Source organism: Tinamus guttatus, unplaced genomic scaffold (assembly GCF_059628265.1).
Source record: "Tinamus guttatus ecotype Peru unplaced genomic scaffold, ASM5962826v1 Tinamus_guttatus_pri_ptg001383l, whole genome shotgun sequence".
NCBI classification, from domain to species: Eukaryota; Metazoa; Chordata; class Aves; order Tinamiformes; family Tinamidae; genus Tinamus; species Tinamus guttatus.
In genome coordinates this window covers 964-25,357 of record NW_028289917.1, presented here as the reverse complement: position 1 = coordinate 25,357, position 24,394 = coordinate 964, and the positions used below count along the sequence as shown (strand labels likewise).

At 63.8% G+C, this 24,394-nt stretch overlaps 3 protein-coding genes across 3 annotated transcripts; all 3 read right to left on the bottom strand.

The window, feature by feature from the left end:
- Window positions 1-214: 214 nt before the first annotated feature.
- On the bottom strand, window positions 215-8,448 carry LOC148590384 (E3 ubiquitin-protein ligase RING2-A-like). Its single transcript, XM_088539099.1, has 6 exons — window positions 8,362-8,448; window positions 5,399-5,559; window positions 5,104-5,319; window positions 3,291-3,599; window positions 1,415-1,583; window positions 215-340 (listed from the first exon to the last, which is right to left on the bottom strand). The coding sequence occupies exons 1-6, from the start codon at window positions 8,437-8,439 to the stop codon at window positions 239-241; spliced, it is 1,035 nt and encodes a 344-aa protein (XP_088395225.1). The 5' UTR covers window positions 8,440-8,448; the 3' UTR covers window positions 215-238.
- A 1,703-nt stretch (window positions 8,449-10,151) lies between these two features.
- On the bottom strand, window positions 10,152-15,452 carry LOC104567274 ((3R)-3-hydroxyacyl-CoA dehydrogenase-like). Its single transcript, XM_088539098.1, is given in 10 exon segments — window positions 10,152-10,291; window positions 10,367-10,409; window positions 10,512-10,596; window positions 10,678-10,763; window positions 10,851-10,946; window positions 11,027-11,149; window positions 11,233-11,326; window positions 11,328-11,425; window positions 11,427-11,446; window positions 15,416-15,452. Coding segments are annotated over 10 exon segments (822 nt in total).
- A 1,005-nt stretch (window positions 15,453-16,457) lies between these two features.
- LOC148590383 (zinc transporter SLC39A7-like) lies at window positions 16,458-24,108 on the bottom strand (the record flags this gene model as incomplete). The annotated part of the gene is made up of 4 exons (XM_088539097.1): window positions 16,458-16,709; window positions 19,096-19,370; window positions 23,771-23,905; window positions 23,986-24,108. Coding segments are annotated over 4 exons (785 nt in total), but the record flags the coding sequence as incomplete, so codon positions are not given.
- Between the last annotated feature and the right edge of the window lie 286 nt (window positions 24,109-24,394).

Genomic DNA, 24,394 nt, shown 5'->3' with positions numbered 1-24,394 from the left:
CGCCCCTTTCCTTTTCCCCGCCCTTTTCTCTTCCTTTCCCCGCCCCTTTCCCCCCATAGCGGCGCAAGCAGCACCCAGAAGCCACCACAGAAGCGTCGGCGGAGGCGACAGCGCCTTGATGTGACACAGCCCGTGAGCGCCACCCCCCCCTCCCCCGTGTCCCCCGATGTCACCCGATGACGCGGAGGGGGGGGGGGGGTGTCCCCGTCCCCCCCTCCCAGGAGGGGGGGGGCAGCCCCTACTTCTGCTCCTTGGTGGGCGCGTAGTAGAGCTCCAAGGGCTTGCTCACCTTCCAATACTTCTCGTTGACCAGCTCCAACGTGAGGGAGCCGTTGAGGGTCTGCAAGACACCCGGGGATGTCACATTGTCCCCCGTCACCCTCCCCGACGTCCCGGTGTCCCCCGTCACCCTCCCCGACGTCCCAGTGTTCCGTCACCCTCCCCGACGTCCCCGTGTCCCCCGTCACCCTCCCCGACGTCCCGTTGTCCCTCGTCACCCCTCCCCGACGTCCCGGTGTCCCCCCGTCATCCTCCCCAACGTCCCGTTGTCCCATCAACCCTCCCCAACGTCCCGGTGTCCCCCGTCACCCTCCCCGACATCCCATTGTCCCGTCACCCCTCCCCGACGTCCCGGTGTCCCCCGTCACCCTCCCCGACGTCCCGTTGTCCCTTGTCACCCTCCCCAACGTCCCGGTGTCCCATCACCCCTCCCCAACGTCCCGGTGTCCCCCTGTCACCCGCCCCGAGGTCCCGGTGTCCCGTCACCCCTCCCCAACGTCCCGGTGTTCCCCGTCACCCTCCCCAACGTCCCGTTGTCCCTTGTCACCCTCCCCGACGTCCCCGTGTCCCCCGTCACCCTCCCCGACGTCCCGTTGTCCCTTGTCACCCTCCCCAACGTCCCCGTGTCCCCCGTCATCTTCCCCAACGTCCCGTTGTCCCTTGTCACCCTCCCCAACGTCCCGTTGTCCCATCACCCCTCCCCAACGTCCCGGTGTTCCCCGTCACCCTCCCCGACGTCCCGGTGTCCCCCGTCACCCTCCCCGACGTCCCATTGTCCCTTGTCACCCTCCCCGTGTCCCCCGTCACCCTCCCCACCGTCCCGGTGTCCCGTCATCCTCCCCGACGTCCCGTTGTCCCCCGTCATCCTCCCCGACGTCCCGTTGTCCCATCACCCCTCCCCGACGTCCCGGTGTCCCTTGTCACCCTCCCCGACGTCCCGGTGTCCCCCGTCACCCTCCCCACCGTCCCGGTGTCCCCCGTCATCCTCCCCAACGTCCCGTTGTCCCGTCATCCTCCCCAACGTCCCGTTGTCCCTTGTCACCCTCCCCGAGGTCCCGTTGTCCCATCATCCCTCCCCAACGTCCCGGTGTCCCCCGTCACCCTCCCCACCGTCCCGGTGTCCCCTCGGCGGTACCGTGAAGGCGCCGGCGGCCGTGGTGATGTAGATGGTGTACTGCTTCTCGCTGACGTCCTCCAGCCCCGCGGCGTCCGGGCCCGGCGCCGGCGCCTCCTCCAGCGCGATGCGCAGCGCCAGGTACTTGGAGAGGTGGTCCACGGTGGCGTTGGCCGTGGTCTTCACGTACCTGCCGGGTGACAACGCGGCGGTGACGACGCGAAGACGGAGTTGACATGGGTTGAGAGAGCGGCCCCGAGATGTAGGGACACCATTGAGGTGAAGGTGGGACATCCATGTTGGTGAGGGGGGAAGAGCTATCTGTCTATCATGAGGACAGGGGGTGAAGAACAACCCCTCTACCATGAAGAGAAGAGGCAAAGAGAGAACAACCTGTCCACCATGATGGTGAGGGGTGAAGAACAACCCGTCTACCATGAGGACGGGGGGTGAAGAACAACCCGTCTACCATGAGGACGGGAGGTGAAGAACAACCCATCAACCATGAAGAGAAGAGGTGAAGAGAGGAGAACAACATGTCCACCATGATGGTGAGGGGTGAACAACCCCTCTACCATGAGGACAGGGAGTGAAGACCATGATGAGGAGAGGTGAAGAGAGAAGAAGAACCCGTCCACCATGATGGTGAGGGGTGAAGAACAGCCAGTCTACCATGAAGACGGGCGTGAAGAACAGCCCGTCTACCATGAAGAGGAGAGGTGAAGAGAGGAGAAGACCAACCTGTCCACCACGATGGTGAGGGATGAAGAACAACCCGTCCACCATGATGGAGTGAGGGATAAAGACCAACTCCTCTACCATGAGGATGGGGGCTGAAGAACAAGCCATCCACTATGATGGCAGGGCCGAAAAACAACCCATCTACCATGATGAAGTGAAGAGAGGAGAAGACCAACCCATCCACCATGATGAGGAGAGGTGAAGAGAGGAGAAGAGCAACCCGTCCACCATGATGGTGAGGGATGAAGACCAACCCGTCCACCATGAAGGTGAGGGATGAAGACCAACCCGTCCACCATGAAGGTGAGGGATGAAGACCAACCCGTCCACCATGAAGGTGAGGGATGAAGACCAACCCATCCACCATGATGAGGAGAGGTGAAGAGAGGAGAAGAGCAACCCGTCCACCATGGTGGTGAGGGATGAAGAGCAAGCCATCTACCAGGATGAGGAGAGGTGACGACAGAAGACCAACCCGTCCACCATGACGACGATGGATGAGGAACAACCCGTCCACCATGACGACAAGGTGGAGGAACAACCCGTCCACCATGACGACGATGGATGAGGAACAACCCGTCCACCATGACGACAAGGTGGAGGAACAACCCGTCCACCATGACGACAAGGTGGAGGAACAACCCGTCCACCATGACGACAAGGTGGAGGAACAACCCGTCCACCATGACGACGATGGATGAGGAACAACCCGTCCACCATGACGACAAGGTGGAGGAACAACCCGTCCACCATGACGACGATGGATGAGGAACAACCCGTCCACCATGACGACAAGGTGGAGGAACAACCCGTCCACCATGACGACGATGGATGAGGAACAACCCGTCCACCATGACGACAAGGTGGAGGAACAACCCGTCCACCATGACGACAAGGTGGAGGAACAACCCGTCCACCACGATGGCAAAGGTGGAAGAAGAACCTGTCTACCATGACGACAGGGTGGAAGAACAACCCGTCCACCACGATGGCAAGGGAGGAAGAAGAATCCGTCCACCACGACGACAAGGTTGAAGAACCTGCCCAGTACGATGGCTCCCAACCATCCCCAGATGCCACCTCCCGTTCATCCCCAACACCCCGGTGCCATGTTGGGGACACGGGGACACCCCCAGGTCTCCCCCCAGCCCCTCACCTGGTCTGCGAATACTCCCCCTTCTCCACCAACAACGGGTGCGGGCGGAAGACCAGCTCGATCTCGCCGGTACCGGGCTCGGCGCCGGGCTCGGGGCTGCCCCGTCCGGCGGCGCCGGGTCCGGCCGCGTCGCCGTCGGCCTCGGCGCCGGAGTCGTCGGACGCGCGCGACCGCTTGCGGCTGGGCCCGGCCTCGGCGGGGCCCGGCGCCGACGCGGTGCTCAGGTGCGAGCGGCTGTCGCAGTTGTCCTCGGCGCCGCTGAACGTCGCGTTGTCCGACTCGGCGTGGAGCTTGCGCACCCGCTGCGCCCTGCGCGACAACACCGCGGCGTCACGTTGTTGTCGTCAACTTGTTGTCACCTGAACTCCCAGATACCTCCCCACAGGGCTGCTTCCCAACAGGTTGACCCTGTTGGTGTTGCCTGTTGTTCTACAGGCATCGGGCCTGGTGCCGGGGTGGTTCCTCCCCACGTGTGGGACCCTGCACTTGATTTGGTAGAACCTCGTGAGGTTCCTCAGCACTCAACTGTCAACCCAACTAGATCTCTCTCAACAAACGTCATCGCGTTGTCTTCATGGTGACAAGGAGGCCACCCCCACCTGTGCATGGCCTGTTGGTTGTGTTGAAGACCAAAGTTCATGAAGAACCTCATGAAGAACCTCATGAAGAACCTCATGAAGAACCTCATGAAGAACCTCATGAAGAACCTCATGAAGAACCTCATGAAGAACCTCATGAAGAACCTCATGAAGAACCTCATGAAGAACCTCATGAAGAACCTCATGAAGAACCTCATGAAGAACCTCATGAAGAACCTCATGAAGAACCTCATGAAGAACCTCATGAAGAACCTCATGAAGAACCTCATGAAGAACTTCAGCACTCAACTGTCAACCCAACTAGATCCCTCTCAACAAACGCCATCACGTTGTCCTCGCGGTGACAAGCAGGCCACCCCACCTGTGCATGGCCTGTTATTTGTGCTGGGGACCACGTTCATGAAGAACCTCACGAGGAACCTCACGAGGAACCTCAGCACTCAATTCTCAACCCAACCAGGTCCCTCCCAATCAACATCATCATGTTGTCCTCGCGGTGACAAGGAGAACACCCCGACCTGTGCATGGCCTGTTGGTTGTGCTGGAGACCTCCATGTGCATGAAGAACCTCACGAGGAAGCTCATGAGCAACCTCACCAGGAACCTCATGAGGAACCTCACCAGGAACCTCATGAAGTTCCTCAGCACTCAATTCTCAACCCAACTAGGTCTCTCCCAACCAACGCCTTGTCCTCATGGTGACAAGCAGGCCACCCCACCTGTGCATGGCCTGTTGGTTGTGCTGGAAACCAAGTTCATGAAGAACCTCATGAAGAACCTCACCAGGAACCTCACCAGGACCCTCACCAGGAACCTCAGCACTCAACTGTCAACCCAAGTAGGTCCCTCCCAACCAACGTCATTGTGTTGTCCTCGCAGTGACAAGGAGAACACCCCGACCTGTGCATGGCCTGTTGGTTGTGCTGGAAACCAAGTTCATGAAGAACCTCATAAGGAACCTCATGAGGTTCCTGAGCAGTCAACTCTCAACCCAACTAGATCCCTCTAAATGAATGTCATCACGTTGTTCTCATGGTGACAAGGAGGCCACCCCCACCTGTCCATGGCCTGTTGGTTGTGTTGAAGACCAAAGTTCATGAAGAACCTCATGAAGAACCCCATGAAGAACCTCACCACTCAACTGTCAACCCAACTAGATCCCTCTCAACAAACGCCATCACGTTGTCCTCGCGGTGACAAGGAGGCCACCCCACCTGTGCATGGCCTGCATCTTGAGGCCCTCCTCGATGCTGCTGCTGAGCGCCTGCTGGTTGTGCAGCCGGCTGAGCTTGGCCAACACGCGGTCCTGATGGGCCTCGTACTCGTCGCGACTCGGGTAGATCTTGGAGATGAGCGCGTCGAAGTTGGGGTCGGGCCGCAGCGACCGCTTGGACACCAGCTTCTTCCGGCACGTGGGGCACTCCTTGTTCCTACGGAGGGGACAACGCGACGGGAGGTGTCACCCGGGGCCGCGCGCCCGGCGTGGCGGTGTCCCCGGGCCGCACGCACCCGCTGCGCAGCGCGGTGACGATACAGTCGGAGCAGAAGCGGTGCAGACACTCCTTGGTGGTCATGGTGTTCTTGAGCATGTCCAGGCAGATGGGGCACATGAGCTCGCTGTGGAGGCTGCGGGGGGACACGGCGATCTCCGTGCCGTCCATGATGGCCTCCTGTGGGGACACGGGGGACACCGGTGACGCCGGGGGACACGGTGACGCTGGGGGACACGGTGACGGCCACCACTGCCCTCTCATCCCATGAGATATGGCTGGGGTGGCTGGTTTCACCCCAACCTTGAGGGTGACATTAGGTTGTCCCCAGCACAGGGACACCCCCTTCTGTCACCCAACAGGGGGTCTTGGGATGGGGACAATGTGCCCAACACAGGGACATCAACCCCCCTGGTTTCACCCCAACCTTGGGGGTGACATTAGGTTGTCCTCACCATGGGGACACCCCCCTCTGTCACCCAACGGAGGGTCTTGGGATGGGGACAATGTCCCCAACACAGGAACTGGCTTCACCTGAACCTTGGGGGTGACATTAGGTTGTCCCCATCATGGAGACACCCTGTCACCCAACAGGGGGTCTTAGGGAGAAGACAATGTCCCCAACACAGGGACTGGCTTCACCCGAACCTTGAGGGTGACATTAGGTTGTCCCCACCACGGGGACACCCCTCTCTGTCACCCAACAGGAGGTCCTAGAGAGGGGACAATGTCCCCAACACAGGGACATTGGGACATTAATTGTCCCCAACACAGGGGTGTCCCCTCCCTCCCTTAGGGGACAAATTGGTGTCCCGGGGTCCTAGTGACGGTCCCCGGTCCCGGTGACCCCCCCCCCCGATCCCGGTTCCGTTGACACCCCCCGTTCCGGGACCACCCCCCTTTGCCCTTCCCGGTTCCCCCTCCCCATTCCCGGTTTCCCCTCCCCATTCCCAGGGGTCCCCATTCCCGGTACCCCCCGTTCTCGGTGTCCCCCACCCCATTCCCGGTGCCCCCTGTTCCCGCTCCCGGTGCTCCCCCCTATTCCCAGTACCCCCCCCTATTCCCAGTGTTCCCCATTCCCGGTGCCTGTTCCTGGTGCCCCCCCCCCATTCCCAAGAGCCCCCCCATACACCCGGTACCTCCCGTTCCTGGTACCCCCCCTCATTCCCGGTCCCCCCCTGCTCCCGGTATCCTGCATTCCCATTCCCAGTGCTCCCCGTTCCCATTCCCGGGGTCCCCCGGCCGTTCCCATTCCCGGTGCCTCTCCCCGTTCCCAGTACCCCCCCTCCCCGTTACCGGTATCCCGCGTTCCCGCTCCCGGTGCCCCCTGCCGTTCCTGTTCCCGATTCCCGTTCCCGGTTCCCATTCCTGTTCCCCGAGCCCCATGCCGTTCCCAATTCCCGTTCCCGGTTCCCATTCCCGGTGCCCGCTCCCATTCCCGGAGCCCCGCGCCGTTCCCATTCCCATTTCTCATTCCCGGTACCCCTGTTCCCGGTGCCCCGCGCCGTTCCTGTTCCCGGGCCCCATTCCCGGTGCCGCCCACCGTTCTCGCTCCCGTTCCCAGCTCCCATTCCCGATCCCCGCTCCCGTTCCCGCTCTCATTCCCGTTCCTGGTGCCCCGCGCCGTTCCTGTTCCCGGTTCCCGCTCCCATTCCCGTTCCCATTCCCGGTGCCCCCCGCCGTTCTCGCTCCCATTCCCATTCCCGGTCCCCGTAGTCCCACGCTGTTCCCGTTCCCGATTCCTGTTCCCGGTTCCCAATTCCCCATTCGCATTCCCATTCCCAGTCCCCGCTCCCATTCCCAGTGCCCCCCGCTGTTCCCGCTCCCGGGTCCCATCCCCGGTGCCCCCCACCGTTCTCGCTCCCATTCCCGGTTCCCGCTCCCATTCCCGTTGCCCCCTGCCGTTCCCGCTCTCCGCTCCCATTCCCGCTCTCGCTCCCATTCCCGGTCCCCATTCCCGCTCTCGCTCCCATTCCCGGTCCCCATTCCCGCTCTCGCTCCCATTCCCGGTCCCCATTCCCGCTCTCGCTCCCATTCCCGGTCCCCATTCCCGCTCTCGCTCCCATTCCCGGTCCCCATTCCCGCTCTCGCTCCCATTCCCGATTCCCGTCCCCGGTTCCCAATTCCCCATTCCCGGTCCCCGTTCGCGCTCCCGGAGCCCCGCGCCGTTCCCGTTCCCGGTTCCCAATTCCCGATTCCCGCTCCCATTCCCGTTCCCCGCTCCCGGAGCCCCGCGCCGTTCCCATTCCCGGTCCCCATTCCCGATTCCCGCTCCCGCTCCCATTCCCGGTCCCCGTTCCCATTCCCGGTTCCCAATTCCCGGCCCCCATTCCCGCTCCCGGTTCCCAATTCCCCGTTCCCGTTCCCGGAGCCCCGCGCCGTTCCCGTTCCCGGTCCCCGTTCCCGGTCCCCATTCCCGATTCCCGCTCCCCGTTCCCAATTCCCCATTCCCGGTTCCCCATTCCCGCTCCCATTCCCGGTCCCCGTTCCCATTCCCGGTCCCCGTTCCCATTCCTGGTTCCCAATTCCCGGTCCCCGTTCCCATTCCCGGTCCCCGTTCCCATTCCCGGTTCCCAATTCCCGGTCCCCGTTCCCATTCCCGGTTCCCAATTCCCGGTCCCCGTTCCCGCTCCCGTTCCCGCTCCCATTCCCGGTGCTCCCCGCCGTTCCCGGTCCCCATTCCCGTTCCCGGTCCCCGTTCCCAATTCCCGGTCCCCGTTCCCGCTCCCCGTTCCCAATTCCCCATTCCCGGTTCCCCATTCCCGTTCCCGGTGCCTCGCGCCGTTCCCGCTCCCATTCCCGGTCCCCGTTCCCATTCCCGGTTCCCAATTCCCGGTCCCCGTTCCCGCTCCCGGAGCCCCGCGCCGTTCCCGTTCCCATTCCCGGTGCTCCCCGCCGTTCCCGTTCCCAATTCCCCGTTCCCAATTCCCCGTTCCCCATTCCCGCTCCCCGTTCCCCATCCCCGTTCCCCGTTCCCGGTACCTGCGGGGTGCGGTGCAGCTCGTACAGACTCAGCTCCCACGTCTTGCTCGCGCTCTGCGCGTTCGCGGGGGCGGCCATGGCCGGGGGCGGCTCTGCGGGGGGGGGGGCGGGGCCGTTAGGGCCTCCCGGTGCCCCCCCCCCCCCCATCCCGGTGCCCCCCCCGGTCCCTCCCCCTCCCCCCCTCACCCCTCTCGGTGCTTCCGTCGCCAACGGGGGTTTCTCCCCCCCCTCCCCCCGCCCCTTCCTGTTGCTTCCAGGAGGGAGGGGGCGGCGCCCGGAGAGATCCCGCCCCCCTTTGCGGCGTCACTTCCGCCCCGTGACGTCACCCCCCCGTGGAGACACGCGCCACGTCACTGCGCGGCGGGAGGGGCCGCCCCATGCGCGACCGCCAATCAGGAGGCGGCGGGGCGGGGCCTCCGCTACGCCCACCAGCCAATAGGAGCCGCCGCAGGTTTTGCCCTCGGCCAATCAGAGGGCGCCCCCCCCGCTACACGCATCAGCCAATAGGAGCCGCCGCAGGTTTTGCCCTCGGCCAATCAGAAGGCGCCGTCGCTCTATTCCCGCCCCCCCCCCCCGCGCGCTCCCCGGCCGGCCAATGCGTTGCCCCGCCCCTTTGGCGCGCCCGCCCCTCTCAGCCAATGAGGCGGCTCCGCGGCGGGAGGGGGCGGAGCCTCCCGCCGGGGGCACCCGGGGTCACGAAGTGTCCCCGCCACCCCCCCCCGCGGCGGGAATGACGTCACACGGGGGGGTGCACACGGTGCCGGTTTATTGGGGGGGGGGGGGGGGGGAAGAGACGGAGGTGTCAGATGAAGAGACCTCCTGTGGGAAAAGGGGGGACATGGGGACATTGGGGGACATTTGGGGACACAGGGGACATGGAGGGACATGGGGGACATGGGGACATGGAGGGACATCGGGACGTTGAGGGACACGGGGGATATGGGGGACATGGGGGACATGGGGACACCGAGATGGGGCACGAGGGTCCCAAGGGGACAAGGACATTGGGACGATGGGGACCGGGTGGGGACAGAGGAATGGGGGGACAGGGACCCCAATGGGGACAGGGACCCCAATGGAGGGGACCCAGGGAGGTGACAGGGACCCAATGGGGACAAGGAGCCCAATGGGGGGGGACCCCAGTGAGGTGACAGAGACCCCAATGGGGACAAGGACCCCAATGGGGACAGGGACCCCAATGAGGGGGACCCAGGGAGGTGACAGGGACCCCAATGGGGACAGGGACCCCAATGGGGACAGGGACCTCAATGGGAGGGACCCAGGGAGGTGACAGGGACCCCAATGGGGACAGGGACCCCAATGGGGAGGACCCCAGGGAGGTGACAGGGACCCCAATGGGGACAGGGATCCCAATGGGGACAAGGACCCCAATGAGGGGGATCCAGAGAGATGACAAGGACTCCAATGGGGACAGAGACCCCAAGGGGACAGGGACTCCAATGGGGAGGACCCAGGGAGGTGACAGGGACCCCAAAGGGGACAGGGACCCCAATGGGGACAAGGACCCCAATGGGGACAGGGACCCCAATGGGGACAGGGACCTCAATGGGAGGGACCCAAGGAGGTGACAGGGACCCCAATGGGGACAAGGACCCCAATGGGGAGGACCCAAGGAGGTGACAAGGACCCCAATGGGGACAGGGACCCCAATGGGGACAGGGACCCGAAGGGGGACAGGGATCCCAATGGAGGGACCTAGGGAGGTGACAGGGACCCCAATGGGAACAAGGACCTCAATGGGGACAAGGACCCCAATAAGGACAGGGACCTCAATGGGGGGGACCGCAGGGAGGTGACAGGGACAAAGTCAGTCCCTGCGCAGGGTTGTCCCCACCTGTCACCTCCACGCTGGCCCCCGTGATGTAGCGGCTGCGCTCGGAGGCCAGGAAGGCGCAGACGTCGGCCACCTCTTGGGGACAGCGCGGGGACACGGTGACAACCGCGCGTCCCCCACCGAGGTGTCCCCACCTTGTCCCTCACTCACCCTCCGGGTCCCCGAGGCGGCCGAGTGGCACCAACCCTGCGAACTGGGGACAAAGAGAGTGGGGGACAGTGCCACGTGTCCCCGGTGTCCCCAATGTCCCCAATGTCCCCAAGGTGTCCCCAATGTCCCCAGGCTGCCCCTTTACCTTCTGCAGCACCTTGGGGGGCACCTTGGCCGTCATGGGGGTGGCGATGAAGCCGGGCAGCACCGCGTTGCAGCGGATCCCGTACCTGGGTGACACCGGGTGACACCAGCGGGTGACACCGCCGGGTGACACCGCCGGGTGACACCGCGCCACCACCCCCCCTTACCGGGCCAGCTCCTTGGCGCTTGTCCTCGTGAGCCCCTCGACGCCGGCCTTGGACGCGGCGTAATTGGCCTGGCCCAGGTTACCCACCTGTGACAAGGTGTCACCGCCTCATTGTCACCCCCCTCCTTGGTGACACCCCCCCCTCGGTGTCCCCTCGCGGTGACACCCCCTCACCTTGCCCACGACGCTGCCCACGTTGACGATGGAGCCGCCGGGCGCCCCGGCCGCCACCAGCGCTCGGGCCACCGCCTGCGTCACCAAGAAGGTCCCCTGGGGACGGGGACAAGGCGGAGGCTCCGGGGGGTGTCCCCGAGGGGTCCCCCGGGGTGGCCTCGTCCCCTCGGTGTCACCTTCAGGTTGACGCGAAGGACCTCGTCGAAGTCACCCTCGGCCAGGTGTAGCAGGAAGGCGTCGCGGGTGACACCGGCGCAGCTCACGCACACGCCGGGAGGGGACCCGAAATGTGCCTGGACGGGTGACAAAGTGACAAGGTGACAAAGTGACACGGTGACAAAGTGACAGGGAGGGGGGGTTCTTGTCACCCCCGCGTCACCATCTGCTCCATGAGCCGGGCCACGTCGGGCGCCGAGGCCACGTCGGCGGCGAAGGCGGCGTGGTGGCCGTCCCCAAGTGTCCCCGAGGTGTCACCCGCCGGGAGGTGTCGCGCGGGTGGCGGCCGCCGCGGCCCCGTCCAGGTCGGTGACGGCGACGCGGGCGCCGGTGGCGGCCAGGCGGGCGCACACGGCGCGGGCCGATGCCGCTGCCGCCGCCTGCCGTGTCACCCGGTGTCACCCGGTGTCACCCAGTGTCACCCGGTGTCACCCGCGGGGTTGGGGGTGGGGACACAGGTGGCGGGGACCCCCCCCAGTCATCCCACGTGGGTCTTTGTCACCCTATTGGGGACACCCCCAGTCATCCCACGTGGGTCTTTGTCACCCTATTGGGGACCCCCCACCCTATGTGGGTCTTTGTCACCCTCTTGGGGACACCCCTGTCATCCCACATGGGCTCTTGTCACCCCTTGTCACCCTATTGGGGACCCCCCACCCTATGTGGGTCCTTGTCACCCTATTGGGGACACCCCCGGTCATCCCAAATGGGCCCTTGTCACCCATTGGGGACACTCCCAACCTACGTGGGTCTTTGTCACCCTTTTGGGGACCCCCCTGTCATCCCACATGGGCTCTTGTCACCCTTGTCACCCTATTGGGGACACTCCCACCCTATGTGGGTCCTTGTCACCCATTGGGGACCCCCCACCCTATGTGGGTCTTTGTCACCCTCTTGGGGACCCCCACCCACTCCCTGTGCGTCCTTGTCACCCTTTTGGGGACACCCCCAGTCATTCCATGTGAGCCCCTGTCACCCTATTGGGGACACCCCCACCCTATGTGGGTCCTTGTCACCCTATTGGGGACACCCCCGGTCATCCCAAATGGGCCCTTGTCACCCATTGGGGACACCCCAGCCTATCTGGGTCCTTGTCACCCTATTGGGGACACCCCCACCCTATGTGGGTCATTGTCACCCTCTTGGGGACCCCCCTGTCATCCCACATGGGCCCTTGTCACCCCTTGTCACCCTATTGGGGACATCCCCACCCTATGTGGGTCCTTGTCACCCTATTGGGGACACCCCCGGTCATCCCAAATGGGCCCTTGTCACCCATTGGGGACCCCCCATCCTATGTGGGTCCTTGTCACTCTATTGGGGACCCCCCTGTCATCCCACGTGGGTCCTTGTCACCCCTTGTCACCCATTGGGGACCCCCCACCCTATGTGGGTCTTTGTCACCCTCTTGGGGACCCCCCTGTCATCCCACATGGGCTCTTGTCACCCCTTGTCACCCTATTGGGGACATCCCCACCCTATGTGGGTCTTTGTCACCCTCTTGGGGACCCCCCTGTCATCCCACATGGGCTCTCGTCACCCCTTGTCACCCTATTGGGGACCCCCCACCGTATGTGGGTCTTTGTCACCCTATTGGGGACCCCCCTGTCATCCCACATGGGTCCTTGTCACCCTATTGGGGACCCCCCATCCTATGTGGGTCTTTGTCACCCTCTTGGGACCCCCCTGTCATCCCACATGGGCGCTTGTCACCCCTTGTCACCCTATTGGGGACCCCCCACCCTATGTGGGTCCTTGTCACCCTATTGGGGACACCCCCGGTCATTCCATGTGAGCCCCTGTCACCCTATTGGGGACCCCCCCAACCTATGTGGGTCTTTGTCACCCTATTGGGGACCCCCCCGGTCATCCCACGTGGGTCATTGTCACCCTATTGGGGACACCCCCGGTCATCCCAAATGGGCCCTTGTCACCCATTGGGGACACCCCAGCCTATCTGGGTCCTTGTCACCCTCTTGGGGACCCCCACCCACTCCCTGTGCATTCTTGTCACCCGATTGGGGACCTCCCACCCTATCTGGATTCTTGTCACCCTATTGGGACACCCCCAGTCATCCCATGTGAGCCCCTGTCACCCTATTGGGGACCCCCCACCCTATCTGGGTCCTTGTCACCCTCTTGGGACCCCCCTGTCATCCCACATGGCTCCTTGTCACCCCTTGTCACCCTATTGGGGACACCCCCACCCTATGTGGGTCTTTGTCACCCTCTTGGGGACCCCCCTGTCATCCCACATGGGCTCTTGTCACCCCTTGTCACCCTATTGGGGACACCCCCACCCTACGTGGGTCCTTGTCACCCTATTGGGGACACCCCCGGTCATCCCAAATGGGCCCTTGTCACCCATTGGGGACACCCCACCCTATGTGGGTCTTTGTCACCCTATTGGGGACCCCCCCCGGTCATCCCAAATGGGCCCTTGTCACCCATTGGGGACACCCCACCCTATGTGGGTCTTTGTCACCCTATTGGGGACCCCCCTGTCATCCCACATGGGTCTTTGTCACCCTTGTCACCCTATTGGGGACACTCCCACCCTATGTGGGTCTTTGTCACCCTATTGGGGACCCCCCTGTCATCCCACATGGGTCCTTGTCACCCCTTGTCACTCTATTGGGGACCCCCCACCCTATGTGGGTCCTTGTCACCCTCTTGGGACCCCCCCTGTCATCCCACATGGGTCCTTGTCACCCTATTGGGGACCCCCCTGTCATCCCACATGGGCGCTTGTCACCCCTTGTCACCCTATTGGGGACACTCCCACCCTATGTGGGTCCTTGTCACCCTATTGGGGACCCCCCCCCGGTCATCCCATGTGGGTCCTTGTCACCCTTTTGGGGACCCCCCACCCTATGTGGGTCCTTGTCACCCTCTTGGGGACCCCCCTGTCACCCCACATGGGCCCTTGTCACCCCTTGTCACCCTATTGGGGACATCCCCACCCTATGTGGGTCCTTGTCACCCTATTGGGGACACCCCCAGTCATTCCATGTGAGCCCCTGTCACCCTATTGGGGACCCCCCACCCTATGTGGGTCCTTGTCACCCTATTGGGGACCCCCCCCACCCTATGTGGGTCTTTGTCACCCTCTTGGGGACCCCGTCATCCCACATGGGTCTTTGTCACCCCTTGTCACCCTATTGGGGACCCCCCTGTCATCCCACATGGGTCTTTGTCACCCCTTGTCACCCTATTGGGGACACTCCCACCCTATGTGGGTCTTTGTCACCCTATTGGGGACACCCCCGGTCATCCCAAATGGGCCCTTGTCACCCATTGGGGACCCCCCACCCTATGTGGGTCCTTGTCACCCCTTGGGGACACCCCACCCTATGTGGGTCTTTGTCACCCTCTTGGGGACACCCCCGGTCGTCCCACGTGGGTCCTTGTCACCCATTGGGGACCCCCCACCCTATGTGGGTCTTTGTCACCCTCTTGGGGACCCCCCTGTCACCCCACATGGGTCCTTGTCACCCTATTGGGGACCCCCCTGTCATCCCACATGGGCTCTTGTCACCCCTTGTCACCCTATTGGGGACATCCCCACCCTATGTGGGTCCTTGTCACCCTATTGGGGACCCCCCGGTCATCCCACGTGGGTCCTTGTCACCCCTTGGGGACACCCCACCCTATGTGGGTCTTTGTCACCCTCTTGGGGACCCTCCTGTCATCCCACATGGGTCCTTGTCACCCCTTGTCACCCTATTGGGGACACCCCCACCCTATGTGGGTCCTTGTCACCCTATTGGGGACACCCCCGGTCATCCCACGTGGGTCCTTGTCACCCCTTGTCACCCTATTGGGGACGCCCCCACCCTATGTGGGTCCTTGTCACCCTTTTGGGGACCCCCCCGGTCATCCCACGTGGGTCCTTGTCACCCCTTGGGGACCCCCCATCCTATGTGGGTCTTTGTCACCCTATTGGGGACACCCCCGGTCACCCCACATGGGCCCTTGTCACCCCTTGTCACCCTCTTGGGGACGCCCCTGTCACCCCACATGGATCTTTGTCACCCTATTGGGGACCCCCCACCCCCTGCGACCCCTTGTCACCCACTGGGGACCCCCCGTGCCCCGCCCCACAGCGCCCCACGTGGGACTTCTCCACCAATAGGAACCGGGGGCGCCCCTGCCCCCCGGGACTCCGCCCCCCTTCGAGCGCCCCACGTGATCTCCGGCGGGGCCCCCCCAACGCGCTCTACGTCACAGGGGATCCCGCGCCCCCCTCCCCACAAGGGGATTCCCCGCCCCACGTGACCCCCTTTCCCGGGCACCCCATGACGTCACAAAGGGATCCCCGCCCCACGTGACCCCCCCCCCCGCGCCACCTGTGACCAGCGCGAGCGCCGCGCCCAGGCCCCCCATGACGCCGCGGCCGGAAGCGGAAGCCACCCGGCACCGGAAGCGAGCGCCGCGGCCGCGCCGTCTCCATGCCAAGTCCTCCGCGGCCTCTATGGTCATTCCTCCAAGCATCCCTTTTCCCGCTTTTTTTCCCCCTTTTCCCGCTTTTTTCCCCCCTTTTCCCGGCTCTCATCACGCACTCGGCTCCGCCTTTATCATTTATTCAACTAATGACGCAATCTGCTACATTCTTGGGTTGTTTTTTTTCCTTTTTCTTAAAAAATTCCAACCTACCCCCACCCTCTCCAATATCCCTTTGGTCCAAAGCGGGGGGATTGTGGGTAAACTGGACCCCCCCATTAACCGTCCCCCCTTTTTTATGTCCCCCCTTTATGCCCCTCCCCTTTTTCTTTATGCCCCTCCCCCTTTATACCCCCTTATGCCCCTCCCCCTTCTTCATGCCCTTCTTTATGCTCCTCCCCCTTCTTTACACCCACTTTATGTCCCTCCCCATTTCTTTTATGCCCCTCCCCTTTTTCTTTATGCCCTCCCCTTCTTTGTCCCTCTCCCCCTTATGCCCCTCCCCTTTTCTTTATACCCTTCCCCTTCTTTATGTCCTTCTTTATGCTCCTCCCCCTTTTTTTACATCCATTTTAGGCCCCTCCCCTTTCTTCATGCCCCTCCCTTCTTCATGCCCCTCCCCTCCCTTAAGCCCCGCCCCCTTTTCTTTACACCCCTCCCCCTTCATGCCCCTTTATGCCCCTCCCTGTTTCCTTTATGCCCCTCCCCCTTCTTTATGCTCCTCCCCTTCTTTATGCCCCTCCCCCTTTTCTTTACACCCCTCCCCTTCACCCTCCTTTATGCCCCTCCCCTCCCTTAAGCCCGCCCCCTTTTCTTCACACCCCTCCCCCTTCACGCTCCTTTATGCCCCTCCCCGCTTCCTTTACGCCCCTCCCCGCTTCCTTTACGCCCCTCCTCTCCCTTAAGCCCCGCCCCCTCAAAACCCTCACCTAAGCCCCGCCCCCCCGGCTACTCGTAGAGGGCGATGGCGGCCATGATGGCGACGGCGGCCAGCAGGGCCAGCAGCTGCAGCAGGGCGGGCAGCGGCGCCGCGTCGCGCAGCAGCTCGGGCAGCACCGACGCGCTCGCCACGTAGATGAAGCCGCCGGCCGTGAAGGGCAGGACCCACGAGGGGGCGGCGCCGCCGCCGCCGCCGGCCAGGAGGGAACAGGCGGCCCCGGCCAGGGCGCCCAGGGCTGTGACTAGTTGAAGCCGCATGGCCTGGGGAGGGGGGGAAAAGGGGGTGAGATTGGGGTTGGCGGGCTCTGATGGGGTGGTCTTCAATATGGCTGACGCACAATATGGCTGCCTCCCGATGTGGCTGCCCTCCAATATGGCTGCCCCCCCAACATGGCCGCCGCCCAATATGGCTGCCCTCCAATATGGCTGCCCTCCAAAATGGCTGCCTCCCGACATGGTTGCCCCCCCAACATGGCTGCCCTCCAATATGGCTGCCCTCCAATATGGCTGCCCCCGACATAGCTGCCCTCCAATATGGATGCCCCCCGATATGGCTGCCCTCCAATATGGCTGCTCCCCAACATGGTTGCCCCCCAACATGGCTGCCCTCCAAAATGGATGCTCCCCGACATGGCTGCTCTCCAATATGGCTGCCCCTCCAATATGGATGCTCCCCGACATGGCTGCTCTCCAATATGGCCACCCCCCAATATGGCTGCCCTCCAATATGGCTGCCCCCTCGACATGGCTGCTCCCCAATATGGCTGCCCTCCAATATGGCCGCCCTCCGACATGTCCCCCCAGGTGCCACCATCACCCCCCGGTGCCACCACGTCCCCCCCAGTGCCACCTTCACCCCCCCCCCTTGGTGCCACCATCATCCCCCTTGGCCCCACTATATCCCCCCCGGTGCCACCACGTCCCCCCTGGTGCCACCACTGTCCCCTTTGGCCCCACCATGTCCCCCCTGGTACCACCATGTCCCCACAGGTGCCACCACCACCCCCTCTGGTGCCACCATCATCCCCCTCGGTGCCACCAGGTCCTCCCTAGTGCCACCATCATCCCCCTTGGCCCCACCATGTCCCCCCCAATGCCACCATGTCCCCTTAGATGCCACCACCACCCCCTCTGGTGCCACCACGTCCCCTTAGGTGCCACCACCACCCCCCCCAGTGCCACCATCATCCCCCTGGTTCCACCATCATCCCCCTCGACCCCACCATGTCCCCCCCAATGCCACCATGTCCCCTTAGGTGCCACCACCACCCCCTCTGGTGCCACCATCATCCCCTCTGGTGCCACCAGGTCCTCCCTAGTGCCACCATCATCCCCCGTGGTGCCACCATCATCCCCCTCGACCCCATCATGTCCCCCCCAATGCCACCATGTCCCCTTAGATGCCACCACCACTGTCCCCAGTGCCACCATCATCCCCCTTGGCCCCACCATGTCCCCTTAGATGCCACCACTGCCCCCTTAGATGCCACCACCGCCCCCTCTGGTGCCACCATGTCCCCTTAGGCGCCACCACCACCCCCTCTGGTGCCACTATCATCTCCCCCAGTGCCACCATGTCCCCCCTGGTACCACCATGTCCCCTTAGATGCCACCAACGCCCCCTCTGGTGCCACCACGTCCCCTTAGGTGCCACCACCACCCTCCCCAGTGCCACCATCATCCCCCTGGTGCCATCACCACCCTCTCCAGTGCCACCATCATCCCCTCTGGTGCCACCATGTCCCCTTAGGTGCCACCACCACCCCCTCTGGTGCCACCATCATCCCCCTCGACCCCATCATGTCCCTTTAGATGCCACCACCGCCCCCTCTGGTGCCACCACGTCCCCTTAGGTGCCACCATCATCCCCCTTGGCCCCACCATGTCCCCTTAGATGCCACCACCCCCCCTCTGGTGCCACCACGTCCCCTTAGGTGCCACCACCGCCCTCCCCGGTGCCACCATCACCCCCCTGGTGCCACCATCATCCCCCTTGACCCCACCATGTCCTCCCCAATGCCACCATGTCCCCTTAGATGCCACCATCATTCTCCTGGTGCCACCAGGTCCTCCCTAGTGCCACCATCATCCCCCTTGGCCCCACCATGTCTCCTTAGATGCCACCACTGCCCCCTCTGGTGCCACCACGTCCCCTTAGGTGCCACCACCACCCCCTCCAGTGCCACCATCATCCTCCCTGGTGCCACCATCATCTCCCTTGGCCCCACCATGTCCCCTTAGATGCCACCACCGCCCCCTCTGGTGCCACCATGTCCCCTTAGGCGCCACCACCATCCCCCGCAGTGCCACCATCATCCCCCTCGACCCCATCATGTCCCTTTAGATGCCACCACCGCCCCCTCTGGTGCCACCACGTCCCCTTAGGTGCCACCATCATCCTCCTTGGCCCCACCATGTCCCCTTAGATGCCACCACCGCCCCCTCCGGTGCCACCACGTCCCCTTAGGTGCCACCACCCCGCCCTCCCCAGTGCCACCATCACCCCCCCTCAACCCCATCATGTCCCTTTAGATGCCACCACCGCCCCCTCCGGTGCCACCACGTCCCCTTAGGTGCCACCACCGCCCTCCCCGGTGCCACCATCACCCCCCTCGCCACGTCCCCGCGGTGCCACCACCAGTGTCACCTTCCGCTTGCTGCATCCGGCCTGCACGAGGATGGCGAAGTCGCCCACCTCGTGGGGCACCTCGTGCAGCAGCACCGTGAGCGCCGTCACCGTCCCCACGCCGGTCCCCGCGGCGAAGGACGCGCCGATGGCCAACCCGTCCGTGAAGTTGTGCGCCACGTCGGCCGCCAGGTTCAGGTAGCCGGACACCTGCATGGCTGCCGGGGGGGGGGACGGGGACGTCACCCGCGGCGTCCCCGAGGGGCCACCGGAGACGTCCGATGTCCCCAAGGGGCCTTGATGCCATTGAGGATGGTGATGTCACCCATGGCGTCCCCAAGGCGCCTTCCTTGATGCCAATGGGGATGGGGGCATCACCCGTGGTGTCCCCCAAGGTGCCTTGATGCCATTGGGGACAAGGACGTCACCCGCGGCGTCCCCGAGGGGCCACCGGAGACGTCTGATGTCCCCAAGGGGCCTTGATGCCACCAGGGATGAAGACATGACCCACAATGTCCCCAAAACGCCTTGATGCTAGTGGGGATGTCACCCATGATGGCCCCAAGGTGCCTTCCTTGATGCCAAGGGGGATGGGGACGTCACCCATGGTGTCCCCAAGGGGCCACCGGAGACGTGTGATGTCCCCAAGGGGCCTTGATGCCACTGGGGATGTCAACCATGATGCCCCAAGTCACCATCCTTGATGCCACCAGGGATGGGGGCATCACCCGCGGCGTCCCCAAGGGGCCACCGGAGACGTCTGATGTCCCCAAGGGGCCTTGATGCCATTGAGGATGGTGATGTCACCCATGGCGTCCCCAAGGCGCCTTCCTTGATGCCAATGGGGATGGGGACATCACCCATGGTGTCCCCAAGGTGCCTTGATGCCACCCGGGACGGGGACGTCACCCGCGGCGTCCCCAAGGGGCCACCGGAGACGTCTGGTGTCCCCAAGGGACCTTGATGCCACCAGGGATGAAGACATGACCCACAATGTCCCCAAAACGCCTTGATGCTATTGGGGATGTCACCCATGGTGTCCCCAAGGTGCCTTCCTTGATGCCAAGGGGGATGGGGACGTCACCCATGGTGTCCCCAAGGGGCCACCGGAGACGTGTGATGTCCCCAAGGGGCCTTGATGCCACTGGGGATGTCAACCATGATGCCCCAAGTCACCATCCTTGATGCCACCAGGGATGGGGGCATCACCCGCGGCATCCCCGAGGGGCCACCGGAGACGTCTGATGTCCCCAAGGGGCCTTGATGCCATTGAGGATGGTGATGTCACCCATGGCGTCCCCAAGGCGCCTTCCTTGATGCCAATGGGGATGGGGGCATCACCCGTGGTGTCCCCAAGGTGCCTTGATGCCACCCGGGATGGGGACGTCACCCGCGGCATCCCCGAGGGGCCACCGGAGATGTCTGATGTCCCCAAGGGGCCACCGGAGACGTGTGATGTCCCCAAGGGGCCACCAGAGACGTCTTGATGCCATTGGGGCCCAAGGGCCTTGATGCCATTGGGGATGGTGTCCCCAAGGCACCCCACGGTGTCCCCAAGAGGCCTTGATGCCACCAGGGATGGGGGCATCACCTGTGGTGTCCCCAAGGGGCCACCGGAGACATCTGATGTCCCCAAGGGGCCTTGATGCCACCAGGGATGGGGGCATCACCCACGGCGTCCCCAAGGGGCCACCAGAGACGTGTGATGTCCCCAAGGGGCCTTGATGCCACCATGGATGGGGACGTCACCCGCGGCATCCCCAAGGGGCCACTGGAGACGTGTGATGTCCCCAAGGGGCCTTGATGCCACCAGGGATGGGGACATCACCCGTGGTGTCCCCAAGGTGCCTTGATGCCATTGGGGACAAGGACGTCACCCGCGGCGTCCCCAAGGGGCCACCAGAGATCTCTGATGTGCCCAAGGGGCCACCAGAGACGTCTGATGTCCCCATGGGGCCTTGATGCCATTGGGGATGGTGTCCCCAAGGCATCTTCCTTGATGCCAATGGGGATGAGGATGTCACCCATGGTGTCCCCAAAGGGCCTTGATGCCACCAGGGATGGTGTCCCCAAGGCGCCATCACCAAGGCACCTTCCTTGATGCCATTGGGGATGGGGACGTCACCCACGGTGTCCCCAAGGGGCCACCGGAGACGTGTGATGTCCCCAAGGGGCCCTGATGCCACCAGGGATGAAGACATGACCCACAATGTCCCCAAAACGCCCTGATGCTATTGGGGATGTCACCCATGGTGTCCCCAAGGCACCTTCTTGATGCCAGTGGGGATGGGGGCGTCACCCGCGGCGTCCCCGAGGGGCCACCGGAGATGTCTGATGTCCCCAAGGGGCCACCGGAGACGTGTGATGTCCCCAAGGGGCCACCTGAGACGTCTTGATGCCATTGGGGCCCAAGGGCCTTGATGCCATTGGGGATGGTGTCCCCAAGGCACCCCACGGTGTCCCCAAGAGGCCTTGATGCCACCAGGGATGGGGGCATCACCCACGGCGTCCCCAAGGGGCCACCAGAGACGTGTGATGTCCCCAAGGGGCCTTGATGCCACCATGGACGGGGACGTCACCCGCGGCATCCCCAAGGGGCCACTGGAGACGTGTGATGTCCCCAAGGGGCCTTGATGCCACCAGGGATGGTGTCCCCAAGGCGCCATCACCAAGGTGCCTTCCTTGATGCCAACGGGGATGAGGATGTCACCTATGGTGTCCCCAAGGGGCCTTGATGCCATTGGGGATGGTGTCCCCAAGGCATCTTCCTTGATGCCAATGGGGATGAGGATGTCACCCATGGTGTCCCCAAAGGGCCTTGATGCCACCAGGGATGGTGTCCCCAAGGCGCCATCACCCAGGCACCTTCCTTGATGCCATTGGGGATGGGGACGTCACCCACGGTGTCCCCAAAGGGCCACCGGAGACGTGTGATGTCCCCAAGGGGCCTTGATGCCACCAGGGATGAAGACATGACCCACAATGTCCCCAAAACGCCCTGATGCTATTGGGGATGTCACCCATGGTGTCCCCAAGGCACCTTCTTGATGCCAATGGGGATGGGGACGTCACCCGCGGCGTCCCCGAGGGGCCACCGGAGATCTCTGATGTCCCCAAGGGGCCACCGGAGACGTCTGATGTCCCCAAGGGGCCTTGATGCCACCAGGGATGGGGACATTACCCGTGGTGTCCCCAAGGTGCCTTGATGCCATTGGGGACAAGGACGTCACCCGCGGCGTCCCCAAGGGGCCACCGGAGACGTGTGATGTCCCCAAGAGGCCTTGATGCCACCAGGGATGAAGACATGACCCACAATGTCCCCAAATGGCCTTGATGCTATTGGGGATGGTCACCCACGATGGCCCCAAGGTGCCTTCCTTGATGCCAAGGGGGATGGGGACGTGACCCATGGTGTCCCCAAGGGGCCACCGGAGACGTGTGATGTCCCCAAGGGGCCTTGATGCCATTGGGGATGGGGGCATCACCCGTGGTGTCCCCAAGTCACCTTGATGCCACCAGGGACAGGGCCATCACCCACTGTCCCCAAGTGGCCTTGATGCCACCAGGGATAGGGACGTCACCCGCAGCCCCCAAGTCACCTTGATGCCACCAGGGACGTCACCCGTGGTCCCCAAGTCACCTTGATGCCACTGGGCACGGGGACGTCACCCATGGGGTCCCCAAGTCACCTCGATGCCACCAGGTACATCACCCACGGTCCCCAAGTCACCTTGATGCCACTGGGGACGGAGATGTCACCCACGGGGTGCCCAAGTCGACTTGATGTCACTGGGGATGTCACCCGTGGTCCCCAGGTCACCTTGATGCCACCGGGGACAGGGTCATCACCCACTGTCCCCAAGTCGCCTTGATGCCACCAGGGACGTCACCCGTGGTCCCCAAGTCACCTTGATGCCACTGGGGATGGGGACGTCACCCATGGGGTCCCCAAGTCGCCTTGATGTCACCGGGGACATCACCCGTGGTCCCCAAGTCACCTTGATGCCACTGGGGATGGGGACGTCACCCATGGGGTCCCCAAGTCGCCTTGACGTCACTGGGGACGTCACCCGTGGTCCCCAAGTCACCTTGATGTCACTGGTGACAGGGCCATCACCCACTGTCCTCAAGTGGCCTTGGTGATATTGGGGATGTCACTCACAGTCCCCAAGTCACCTTGATGCCACTGGGGACGGAGATGTCACCCACGGGGTCCCCAAGTCGACTTGATGTCACTGGGGATGTCACTCGTGGTCCCCAGGTCACCTTGATGCCACCGGGGACAGGGTCATCACCCACTGTCCCCAAGTCACCTTGATGCCACCAGGGACGTCACCCGTGGTCCCCAAGTCACCTTGATGCCACTGGGGACGGAGATGTCACCCACGGGGTCCCCAAGTCGACTTGATGTCACTGGGGATGTCACCCGTGGTCCCCAGGTCACCTTGATGCCACCGAGGACAGGGTCATCACCCACTGTCCCCAAGTCACCTTGATGCCACCAGGGACGTCACCCGTGGTCCCCAAGTCACCTTGATGCCACTGGGGATGGGGACGTCACCCATGGGGTCCCCAAGTCACCTTGATGCCACCAGGGACGTCACTCACATTCCCAAGTCACTTTGATGCCACCAGGGACGAGGCCGTCACCCACGGTGTCCCCAAGTCCCCTCCCTGATGCCACCGCGTCCCCTACCTGACCCCTCGGGCGCTTTTGTCCCCTCCCGGCTCCTCCTCTTGCCGTCGTGGCCCTTGGTGGCCTTCCTGTCCCGTGTCCCCTCTCTCTTGGCCTCCTCTTCGCCCTCGCTGGAGCTGCCCTTGGCCTTGGGCGCTGCGGGACGGGGTGACGGGCGCGTTGGGACCCCCGTTGTCACCACGGGGATGGTGACAACGCGGGTGACGGGGACGTACCGTGGCTGTGACCGTGGCCGTGGCCGCCCTTGACGTGACGCACGAACTTCTCCACCACCAGGAAGGCCACGATGCCCGCGAGGACCCACATGCCCACGGCCAGCACGCGCGCGTGCTCGTCACCTATGGGGACAGCAGGGGACAGGGCCACCCGCCGGTGTCCCCAGGGTGTCACTGCCATCATTTGTCCCCTCCCGGTACCGTCGTTTGTCCCCCTGGTGCCACCATGTGTCTCCTGGTGCCACCATCATCCTCCTTGGCCCTATCGGGTCCCCCCAATGCCACCATGTCTCCTTAGGTGTCACCACCACCCCTCTCTGGTGCCACCACCATCCCCTTTGGCCCCACCATGTTCCCCTCAATGCCACCATGTCCCCCCTGGTGCCACCACTGCCCCCTCTGGTGCCAC

Excerpts from the sequence above, each read along its gene's own strand:
- LOC148590384 (XM_088539099.1), bottom strand. The coding sequence starts at position 8,439 with ATGGCCGCCCCCGCGAACGCGCAGAGCGCGAGCAAGACGTGGGAGCTG. Across the intron at positions 5,560-8,361 it reads AGCTGCACCGCACCCCGCAG|GAGGCCATCATGGACGGCAC; the intron begins GTACCGGGAACG and ends GTGTCCCCACAG. Across the intron at positions 3,600-5,103 it reads AAGATGCAGGCCATGCACAG|GGCGCAGCGGGTGCGCAAGC; the intron begins GTGGGGTGGCCT and ends GTTGTCGCGCAG.